At 35.0% G+C, this 11894-nt stretch overlaps 2 protein-coding genes and 1 long non-coding RNA gene across 3 annotated transcripts; all 3 read right to left on the bottom strand.

Annotated features, from left to right (window-relative positions):
• Window positions 1–611: 611 nt before the first annotated feature.
• Window positions 612–3154, bottom strand: LOC122974452 (ladderlectin-like; the record flags this gene model as incomplete). Its single annotated transcript, XM_044342485.1, has 4 exons — window positions 612–1020; window positions 1946–2054; window positions 2241–2375; window positions 3113–3154. Coding segments are annotated over 4 exons (354 nt in total), but the record flags the coding sequence as incomplete, so codon positions are not given.
• A 9-nt stretch (window positions 3155–3163) lies between these two features.
• Window positions 3164–3957, bottom strand: LOC122974318. Its single transcript, XR_006400322.1, has 4 exons — window positions 3945–3957; window positions 3733–3827; window positions 3581–3631; window positions 3164–3222 (listed from the first exon to the last, which is right to left on the bottom strand). It is a non-coding gene; the product is annotated as an uncharacterized LOC122974318 (long non-coding RNA).
• Window positions 3958–7902: 3945 nt separating this feature from the next.
• Window positions 7903–11294, bottom strand: LOC122974262 (type-2 ice-structuring protein-like). The gene is made up of 7 exons (XM_044342284.1): window positions 11206–11294; window positions 10994–11088; window positions 10842–10892; window positions 10374–10483; window positions 9497–9631; window positions 9202–9310; window positions 7903–8298 (listed from the first exon to the last, which is right to left on the bottom strand). The coding sequence occupies exons 2-7, from the start codon at window positions 11052–11054 to the stop codon at window positions 8231–8233; spliced, it is 534 nt and encodes a 177-aa protein (XP_044198219.1). The 5' UTR covers window positions 11055–11088; window positions 11206–11294; the 3' UTR covers window positions 7903–8230.
• Between the last annotated feature and the right edge of the window lie 600 nt (window positions 11295–11894).

The raw sequence follows: 11894 nt of genomic DNA, 5'->3' as shown, positions 1-11894 counted from the left end.
AACAACTAATCAATTAATCGAGAAAATAAGTCAAAAGTTAAAGATGAAAAAAGCGAACTGACAAAAGGCCTCATGTGACGACCCAAAAACAGCCTCAAAAAGCTTCTAAGTCACTCTTAGCTTAGGCATGGGGAGTCAGGAATATTATGTATTATGTATATTTCTTACAGATTTTTGAGCTATTGGTAGTTTGCTTATCATTATTTTTAACTATATTTAACATAGTTTAATATACTATACCTCTCATGTGCTTTAAATTTTAATATGTATATTGCAGAATAACCACACATCATCTGCCAATTCAGCTGGTTCTAAATAAACATCCTGGATTTAACTTCAACATCTCTGGTTGAGTTCTTACTGGACACAGTAGCAGCAGGCCAGTTTCTAGTTAATCAGTTCAAGTACTATTTTTCAGTGCCAAATTTTTTTTTTTAAATGTATTTTAGGTTTAATTAACTTGAAATTATAAAACATACATATTTAAGTAAAGTTAAGGACAAAATTACTTAATTCCACTAAATCTCTGAATGATATTTTACAGTGTAGATGTTGATCTGACTGTGATACCCATAATAATTGTTCCATTTAAAATAGAATTACAAACCAGCTTGTTTCATGCTTGCGTCTTTAATTTGCACAATATGAGACAGAACAGTTCAATCTCCAGAGTAAGAAAAAGCATTCTTTTCATAACACATTCAGTTTGGCACAAGACCTAAAAGACAATCCAGCTCCCGTTTGTGTCACTTGTTGCTTCCTTCCTTAAGTAGCTTTACAGTGATAGCAAGATAGAAATAAAGATGAAAAATGATTTATAAAGCTGCTAGGTTATATATGAGACTGATGATAAAATGACACATTAACTTGTGACAATAAACACAAACACATATCCACTAATATTTGTGCTTTTCACAGGTATTTCATGCCTCTCTTATCTGCTCAGGAATCATCAGACTTTCTTGGCACAGACAGATGACCGGTAAGCATTACACTGTAAATCATCCCAGCAATTGTTACCTGCAATTATTAAAAACACAGGACGTCAGCATGATTGTCAATCATATCATGTAATATTTTGATGCAGATGTAGATTAGATTATCGTTTCTTAAAGGGGAACTCAGCTGATTTTCCACATCAAAGTCTGTTTCCAGGTTGATGAAAAAAGTCATATAAGCCTTTTGTGGCTCCAGAGGGAGCTGTGTGACATCTGATAAATTGTCTGTTGGGGCTGAATACTACAAGTGTGGGGGTGTGGAGTTAGAAAGAAGTGAGGTTACCAGACCCATGTAGCTGCTCCTCATCTCTGCTGGAGGCTAGCAGCTCCAGGCTACATTAGATTAACTACTAGGATAACACACCTGAAAGGTATAATATGTAACTTTTCCGCATTAAAATGTCTAAAAATGACTAGACCTATGTTATATATTTTGTTAAGTTGTGTACGTATGTAATCCCAAATGTTTCCAACAATATTCAAACCCAGACAAATCCGTAATTTTAATCAATGTAATGGTCTGTTTCATTTGGTCACCTGTTAATGATGTAATTTCCCCTTTGTGCATGTGTCAGCATTGTGGTTGTCCACAAGAAACTGAAAGTCATAAATGGATTTTTTACTCAGTTTTAAGACACATTTTAATGATACACTTTTTAGATCTTGGTTGTTTTTAACTATAGCTTTTAACCGGATGAAGGATTTTAATCATTGGACGTCTGGATCTTAAGTTATCAGAGAAACAAGCTGAGCCTATAGAGCCTACGGACACACAGGTTTTCCAGCAACATCATCAATGAAATGTTCATGCAGGCACATTTTTAGTTTTTCATGAAGTCACCTTGTTTTTGTTATGCGTCCTTTCTTATCTACACCACTTACATAATTACATAATTCTACATAATTACATAATTCTCTCATGCAAAGTAATGTATTCTATAGTTTACCTCCGTAGTTCATCTGAATACAGTCCTGGTTCCCGCGGCCATTAGGCTCTCCTCTGCACCAGTATGAGAAGTCGAAAGTTGTGCCATCACTCCAGAGCCAAACACCCTCCTAGAAGATCGAATAGAAGACAATTGATGCATATAAATAAAGATAATCTAAATGTTAACACCACTCTAAATACCAAAAGGTTTGATATTCTTATTACAAGGTCTATTTACTTGATATCAAGTAACTTGAAGTCAAGAATGAACTTTCAAGCTCATAAGACATCTTTTGTTATTATACGTGACATACCCCTTGGCTGTCAGAGCCTCCAATCCATGTCTCAGGAGAGCTTTGAGCTCTATCTGATATCATCCCCTTAATCAGGTTGTGCTCCCAAATTCCATGAATCGATGCAAGGTTTGCACCCATGGACTTGCAGTTTCTCTATAGTGGAGATAAACAGAGAACAGAGTAGAGATGTGAATAGGAAGGTGCTGCTAATCTTTCTTTAAACAATATCCTCAATATCACTGAACACAGAAACACAGGACTCTACTGGTGTTATAACAATACGATAGGTCTATGTTGTGACCACCAGCTTCAATTATTTCAACTCTGTTACTGAGAAATCATGTTTTGTCTCTCATTTTGGTGGACAGCTAAGATATGACAATACCCATGAGCCTCAGCTGCTGTTGCTATGGAGAAGAAGCCAGTCAGAAGTGAGAATCACTGCGTTAATAAATTTAAAACCCTTTGTTGTCGAAGTTGCAAACAAAAAGTGATGCCATAGTTGCAGAATTCACTCAAAAGTGATCCAGAAATAAAAACTGAGCTGATTTACATTGCAGATTGTAGTTTTTTACCTTCGATTTTCTTTCTTTTTTTTTTTAAATCAAAGTACCAGATATTATCTAATGCAGCTGTTCATCTTGTCTACTGATGATTCAACTGGAAGAGTCTAATCTGTAGAAATGTTCCAACTGTTAGTCACCTAACATTGTCTATGGGGAGAATGAAGTGGGTGCGCCCAAAATACTTTGCAACTTGATAAAGCTGCCCAGAAAAAATAATAACATGAGTAATAAGAGAACACTAAAGTTAGATGAGGAAGTTACCAAGTGTGCAAGTCAAAGAAAATGTTGAAGTGTTCTTCAGTGAATACAAATCGTCTCGATTACCTCAGCTTGAGTCCAGGTCAAGGTTCGAGGAACGAAGAGGAAACAGCGGCCGTTGTACTCAATCCATGGGGAGGGACAAGATGTTGACCTCTTGTCAACACGATGCTCCTCTGAACACATTTGGTGGAGAAAAGTGGGTCACATTGACTCTCCAGACAGTGTGATGCACTTAAACCCTTACATTCTGACAGTAGCTATCCTACAACATGTTTGAATAGTGATTTTAGAATTTTTGAATAAACACGGATCAAATTTAACCCAGAAAATCATCTATGTACAGAAATATGTATCAGCTGCATAAAAAATATTTCCAATTTTGTATATTCAGGGTCATGTTAAGAAAAACATTTCTGGCTAAAAGAAAGATGTTTGTGGTGTTTTTAATGCTCTCAAATGTAAACATGGGTCAAATTTGATCTGTAAGTGTTCATTCAGCTAATATTAATCTGAATAAATAAATGTATTCACCTTCTTGAATTATTGCCTCTGTCTCCTTGTCTTTCTCTGCTTCTTGAAGAGCTGGACAGTTAAAGACATCAGTTAGAGGTTATTATTAATATTATTATTATTATTTATTGAGGTCTAAAGACAAAAACACACAAATTCAGTCAGATACTCACCAGCAGCTCCAGCCAGAGCCATCATGGAACAAAGGAGTACAGACACAGTCAGCAACTTCATGGTGGAGATGATGCAGACCTTATATGATGCTTTCCTTCAGTAAGTATAGAGACAGACATGTTAGTGATATTTAAAGCAGATAAACTGTGGTGAATGATGAGAGACAACCAAATAGAAGAAAAGAGCGTGAAAAGAGAGAAGCAAAGCAAACCTGCTTTTGGAAATAAGTATTTGTCCCTGCTCTGACCAACACCAACATGGCTTTTAAGTCACTCTTAGCTTTCTTTTTATATCCAAATATCCTCCTCTTCTTCACATTCTTACATCCATATATGGTCAATCATTAGGACATCTGCCAGTTACATGCTGATGTTATATGACTTAACACAAAATAGTGACATTTTCTTTAACTGTCACTTACAACATACCCCGTGGAACATTGTTTTTTATGTTTGAGCTTAAAATTTCGGTGTATCTGCTAGGTGCAGAAAACCGCAGCTTCTCTTTTGGCCTCAGGTTGTCTAATGGTTGTCTATGTATTTGTTGTTTGTTTGTGTTTGTTTAGTCACTCTTGACAGTTTAGATCTTGTCAGATATTGTACAAATTGTGCAAGTTCTGCACAAATGGTGTAAGACATTTGACTGTTTTATTTATCCCCAATTAAAACTGAATAATTTAGTCAGAAATAGGCTTGAGTGGATTTGTCTCCAGTTTCATTTCAATAAATGTTCAAATGATCCAATATTTCACTAAAAATCAAAGATCAAAGAAAAAGTCCAAAACCTGAAAAAGATTTGTGTATCAGAACTTTGTTTTTTCTTCTTTCCTCTCCCATTAATCATCTCACGACCCTTCAGATTTATCTGCTGACCCTTTAGAGGGGCCTGACCCCTAGGTTGGGAACCACTGGACTAAACCAGCTAACTGTATATAAAGTAATAATACTTTAAGTACATCAAGCTCATAATGCTTATGTACTTTTACTGTAGTAGGATTTTTCATGCAGGACTTGTACTTGTAATGGAGTATTTTTATGTTGCTGTATTGGTAATTTTACTCAAGTAAAGGACCTGAATACTTCTTCTAAGTTCTTTATCAGATGAAATGAGACAAGAATTAGATGATATGTGATCAGATGACCTTGGAGGAGGAATGTCATTAATATATATATGTGATCATTTATTTGACAAGTCTGCCTCTTCATCTGCACGCTTTAAAGTGGTAGCATCACTCAATAAAAACAATAATAGAGCATAATAAGAGCACATATTGTTTCCTCTGACAGCACAGTCATGAGATTTTCTCCAGCAAGACAGAAGAGGATGTGAAATATCTGCAGATGATAAAGTTACTGCTCAGACAGTGAATGCACATGAGACGCAATGTTGTTTTTAATGTATTCATTATTTCAGTCTGTATGTACTGATATTCTATATGTAAATTAATTATATAATAACACGTTATGATGCAAATGTCACGTAATTTATAGGAATGATTTAGCTAACTCGTGTCAAAATAGCAGTACACTTTCTACTCCCCTTTTTTCTCACAGAAACAGACTCTCCTCCTCTCCCTGTAATATTACCCATGATGCAAGTTAAAATGTGAAAAATGAAAAGAAAATCATTCTGATGAATGATGAAAGTTGTTTTATACTTCCTTTATTAATCAGAAGTGAACGCGAATGAAACATTTTTTACTAGATTGGTAATCAGAAAACAAATAAAATCTAAACTTGGGAGTGATATTACATTCGAGTTGGTTGATATTTGTCTTGGTATAAAACTGAGGTGATGTAGTATCTAAAGCTGCAACGATTAGTCAATTAATCGATTAGTTATCAACTATTAAATTAATCGCTATTGTTGATAATCAGTTAATCATTTGGAGTCATTTCTAAGAAAAAAAAGTCAAAATTCTCTGATTCCAGCTTCTCAAATGTGAATATTTTCTTCAGTCCTCTATGGCAGTAAACTGAATATCTTTGTGTTGTGGACAAAACAAGACATTTGAATACGTCATCTCGGGCTCTGGGAAACAGTGATCAACATGTATCACCATTTTCTGACAATTTTAGACCAAACAAAGAGTCAATTAATCGAGAAAATAAGTCAAAAGTTAAAGATGAAAAAAGCGAACTGACAAAAGGCCTCACGTGACGACCCAAAAACAGCCTCAAAAAGCTTCTAAGTCACTCTTAGCTTTCTTTTTTTATCCAAATATCCTCCTCTTCTTCACATTCTTACATCCATATATGGTCTATCATTAGGACATCTGCCAGTTACATGCTGATGTTATATGACTTAACACAAAATAGTGACATTTTCTTTAACTGTCACTTACAACATACCCCGTGGAACATTGTTTTTTATGTTTGAGGTTAAAATTTCGGTGTATCTGCTAGGTGCAGAAAACCGCAGCTTCTCTTTTGGCCTCAGGTTGTCTAATGGTTGTCTATGTATTTGTTGTTTGTTTGTGTTTGTTTAGTCACTCTTGACAGTTTAGATCTTGTCAGATATTGTACAAATTAAATGGTGTAAGACATTTGACTGTTTTATTTATCACCAATTAAAACTGAATAATTTAGTCAGAAATAGGCTTGAGTGGATTTGTCTCCAGTTTCATTTCAATAAATGTTCAAATGATCCAATATTTCACTAAAAATCAAAGATCAAAGAAAAAGTCCAAAACCTGAAAACAGATTTGTGTATCAGAACTTTGTTTTTTCTTCTTTCCTCTCCCATTAATCATCTCATGACCCTTCAGATTTATCTGCTGACCCTTTAGAGGGGCCTGACCCCTAGGTTGGGAACCACTGGACTAAACTAGCTAACTGTATATAAAGTAATAATACTTTAAGTACATCAAGCTCATAATACTTATGTACTTTTACTGTAGTAGGATTTTTCATGCAGGACTTGTGCTTGTAATGGAGTATTTTTATGTTGCTGTATTGGTAATTTTACTCAAGTAAAGGACCTGAATACTTCTTCTAAGTTCTTTATCAGATGAAATGACTCTGACTCAGACTCTCCTCCTCTCCCTGTAATATTACCCATGATGCAAGTTCAAATGAAAAATGAAAAGAAAATCATTCTGATGAATGATGAAAGTTGTTTTATGCTTCCTTTATTAATCAAAAGTGAACGCAAATAAAACATTTTTTACTAGATTGGTAATCAGAAAACAAATAAAATCTAAACTTGGGAGTGATATTACATTCGAGTTGGTTGATATTTGTCTTGGTATAAAACTGAGGTGATGTAGTATCTAAAGCTGCAACGATTAGTCAATTAATCGATTAGTTATCAACTATTAAATTAATCGCTATTGTTGATAATCAGTTAATCATTTGGAGTCATTTCTAAGAAAAAAAAGTCAAAATTCTCTGATTCCAGCTTCTCAAATGTGAATATTTTCTTCAGTCCTCTATGGCAGTAAACTGAATATCTTTGTGTTGTGGACAAAACAAGACATTTGAATACGTCATCTTGGGCTCTGGGAAACAGTGATCAACATGTTTCACCATTTTCTGACAATTTTAGACCAAACAAATTAATTAATTGAGAAAATAAGTCAAAAGTTAAAGATGAAAAAAGCGAACTGACAAAAGGCCTCACGTGACGACCCAAAAACAGCCTCAAAAAGCCTCTCAGTCACTCTTAGCTTAGGCATGGGGAGTCAGGAATATTATGTATTATGTATATTTCTTACAGATTTTTGAGCTATTGGTAGTTTGCTTATCATTATTTTTAACTATATTTAACATAGTTTAATATACTATGCCTCTCATGTGCTTAACTTAACTTACTTAATATGTATATTGCAGAATAACCACACATCATCTGCCAATTCAGCTGGTTCTAAATAAACATCCTGGATTTAACTTCAACATCTCTGGTTGAGTTCTTACTGGACACAGTAGCAGCAGGCCAGTTCCTAGTTAATCAGTTCAAGTACTATTTTTCAGTACCAAATTTTTTTTTAAATGTATTTTAGGTTTAATTAACTTGAAATTATAAAACATACATATTTAAGTAAAGTTAAGGACAAAATTAGTTAATTCCACTAAATCTCTGAATGATATTTTACAGTGTAGATGTTGATCTGACTGTGATACCCATAATAATTGTTCCATTTAAAATAGAATTACAAACCAGCTTGTTTCATGCTTGCATTTTAATTTGCACAATATGAGACAGAACAGTTCAATCTCCAGAGTAAGAAAAAGCATTCTTTTCATAACACATTCAGTTTGGCACAAGACCTAAAAGACAATCCAGCTCCCGTTTGTGTCACTTGTTGCTTCCTTCCTTAAGTAGCTTTACAGTGATAGCAAGATAGAAAGAAAGATGAAAAATGATTTATAAAGCTGTTAGGTTATATATGAGACTGATGATAAAATGACAGATTAACTTGTGAAACACAAACACATATCTACTAATATTTGTGCTTTTCACAGGTATTTCATGCCTCTCTTATCTGCTCAGGAATCATCAGATTTTCTTGGCACAGACAGATGACCGGTGAGCATGACACCATACATCATCCCAGCAATTGTTACCTGCAATTAGTAAAAACACAGGACGTCAGCATGATTGTCAATCATATCATGTAATATTTTGATGCAGATGTAGATTAGATTATCATTTCTTAAAGGGGAACTCAGCTGATTTTCCACATCAAAGTCTGTTTCCAGGTTGATGACAAAAGTCATATAAGCCTTTTGTGGCTCCAGAGGGAGCTGTGTGACATCTGATAAATTGTCTGTTGGGGCTGAATACTACAAGTGTGGGGGTGTGGAGTTAGAAAGAAGTGAGGTTACCAGACCCGTGTAGCTGCTCCTCATCTCTGCTGGAGGCTAGCAGCTCCAGGCTACATTAGATTAACTACTAGGATAACACACCTGAAAGGTATAATATGTAACTTTTCTGCATTAAAATGTCTAAAAATGACTAGACCTATGTTATATATTTTGTTAAGTTGTGTACGTATGTAATCCCAAATGTTTCCAACAATATTCAAACCCAGACAAATCCGTAATTTTAATCAATGTAATGGTCTGTTTCATTTGGTCACCTGTTAATGATGTAATTTCCCCTTTGTGCATGTGTCAGCATTGTGGTTGCCCACAAGAAACCATCATAAATGGACTTTTTACTCAGTTTTAAGCCACATTTTAATGAAACACTTTTTAGATCTTGGTTGTTTTTAACTATAGCTTTTAACCGGATGAAGGATTTTAATCATTGGACGTCTGGATCTTAAGTTATCAGAGAAACAAGCTGAGCCTATAGAACCTATGGACACACAGGTTTTCCAGCAACATCATCAATGAAATGTCCATGCAGGCACATTTTTAGTTTTTCATGAAGTCACCTTGTTTTTGTTATGTGTCCTTTCTTATCTACACCACTTACATAAATACATAATTCTCTCATGCAAAGTAATATATTTTATGATTTACCTCCGTAGTTCATCTGAATACAGTCCTGGTTAAAGAGGTTATTAGGCTCTCCGCTGCACCAGTATGAGAAGGCGAAAGGTGTGCCATCACTCCAGAGCCAAACACCCTCCTAGAAGATCGAATAGAAGACAATTGATGCATATAAATAAAGATAATCTAAATGTTAACACCACTCTAAATACCAAAAGGTTTGATATTCTTATTACAAGGTCTATTTACTTGATATCAAGTAACTTGAAGTCAAGAATGAACTTTCAAGCTCATAAGACATCTTTTGTTATTATACATGACATACCCCTTGGCTGTCAGAGCCTCCAATCCATGTCTTAGGAGACCCATGAGTTCTATCTGATATTATCTTCTTAATCTCGTTGTACTCCTGAGTTCCATGAATCGATGCAAGGTGTGCACCCATGGACTGGCAGTTTTTCTACAGTGGAGATAAACAGACAACAGAGTAGAGATGTGAATAGGAAGGTGCTGCTAATCTTTCTTTAAACAATATCCTCAATATCACTGAACACAGAAACACAGGACTCTACTGGTGTTATAACAATATGATAGGTCTATGTTGTGACCACCAGCTTCAATTATTTCAACTCTGTTACTGAGAAATCATGTTTTGTGTCTCATTTTGGTGGACAGCTAAAGATATGACAATACCCATGAGCCTCAGCTGCTGTTGCTATGGAGAAGAAGCCAGTCAGAAATGAGAATCACTGCGTTAATAAATTTAAAACCCTTTGTTGTCGAAGTTGCAAACAAAAAGTGATGCCATAGTTGCAGAATTCACTCAAAAGTGACCCAGAAATAAAAACTGAGCTGATTTACACTGCAGATTGTAGTTTTTTACCTTCGATTTTCTTTCTTTCTTTCTTTTTTTAAATCAAAGTACCAGATATTATCTAATGCAGCTGTTCATCTTGTCTACTGATGATTCAACTGGAAGAGTCTAATCTGTAGAAATGTTCCAACTGTTAGTCACCTAACATTGTCTATGGGGAGAATGAAGTGGGTGCGCCCAAAATACTTTGCAACTTGATAAAGCTGCCCAGAAAAAATAATAACATGAGTAATAAGAGAACACTAAAGTTAGATGAGGAAGTTACCAAGTGTGCAAGTCAAAGAAAATGTTGAAGTGTTCTTCAGTGAATACAAATCATCTCGATTACCTCAGCTTGAGCCCAGGTCAAGGTTCGAGGAACGAAGAGGAAACAGCGGCCGTTGTACTCAATCCAGTGGGAGGGACAAGATGTTGACCTCTTGTCAACACGATGCTCCTCTGAACACAAATGGTGGAGAAAAGTGGGTCACATTGACTCTCCAGACAGTGTGATGCACTTAAACCCTTACATTCTGACAGTAGCTATCCTACAACATGTTTGAATAGTGATTTTAGAATTTTTGAATAAACATGGATCAAATTTAACCCAGAAAATCATCTATGTACAGAAATATGTATCAGCTGCATAAAAAATATTTCCAATTTTGTATATTCAGGGTCATGTTAAGAAAAACATTTCTGGCTAAAAGAAAGATGTTTGTGGTGTTTTTAATGCTCTCAAATGTAAACATGGGTCAAATTTGATCTGTAAGTGTTCATTCAGCTAATATTAATCTGAATAAATAAATGTATTCACCTTCTTGAATTATTGCCTCTGTCTCCTTGTCTTTCTCTGCTTCTTGAAGAGCTGGACAGTTAAAGACATCAGTTAGAGGTTATTATTAATATTATTATTATTATTTATTGAGGTCTAAAGACAAAAACACACAAATTCAGTCAGATACTCACCAGCAGCTCCAGCCAGAGCCATCATGGAACAAAGGAGTACAGACACGGTCAGCAACTTCATGGTGGAGATGATGCAGACCTTATATGATCCTTTCCTTCAATAAGTATAGAGACAGACATGTTAGTGATATTTAAAGCAGATAAACTTTAGTGAATGATGAGAGAGAACCAAATAGAAGAAAAGAGCGTGAAAAGAGAGAAGCAAAGCAAACCTGCTTTTGGAAAAAAGTATTTGTCCCCGCTCTGACCAACACCAACATGGCTTCTAAGTCACTCTTAGCTTTCTTTTTATATCCAAATATGGTCCTCTTCTTTACATTCTTACATCCATATATGGTCTATCATTAGGACATCTGCCAGTTACATGCTGATGTTATATGACTTAACACAAAATAGTCACATTTTCTTGAACTGTCACTTACAACATACCCCGTGGAACATTGTTTTTTATGTTTGAGGTTAAAATTTCAGTACATCTGCTAGGTGCAGAAAACCACAGCTTCTCTTTTGGCCTCAGGTTGTCTAATGGTTTTCTATGTATTTGTTGTTTGTTTGTGTTTGTTTAGTTACTCTTGACAGTTTAGATCTTGTCAGATATTGTACAAATTGTGCAAGTTCTGCACAAATGGTGTAAAACATTTGACTGTTTTCTTTATCACCAATTAAAACTGAATAATGAACTAGCTAACTGTATATAAAGTAATAATACTTTAAGTACATCAAGCTCATAATACTTATGTACTTTTACTGTAGTAGGATTTTTCATGCAGGACTTGTACTTGTAATGGAGTATTTTTATGTTGCTGTATTGGTAATTTTACTCAAGTAAAGGACCTGAATACTTCTTCTAAGTTCTTTATCAGATGAAATGAGACAAGAATTAGATGATATGTGATCAGAT

The sequence above is a fragment of the Thunnus albacares genome, chromosome 22, assembly GCF_914725855.1.
Source record: "Thunnus albacares chromosome 22, fThuAlb1.1, whole genome shotgun sequence".
Taxonomy (NCBI): domain Eukaryota; kingdom Metazoa; phylum Chordata; class Actinopteri; order Scombriformes; family Scombridae; genus Thunnus; species Thunnus albacares.
This window is presented reverse-complemented; position numbering and strand designations above follow the sequence as displayed.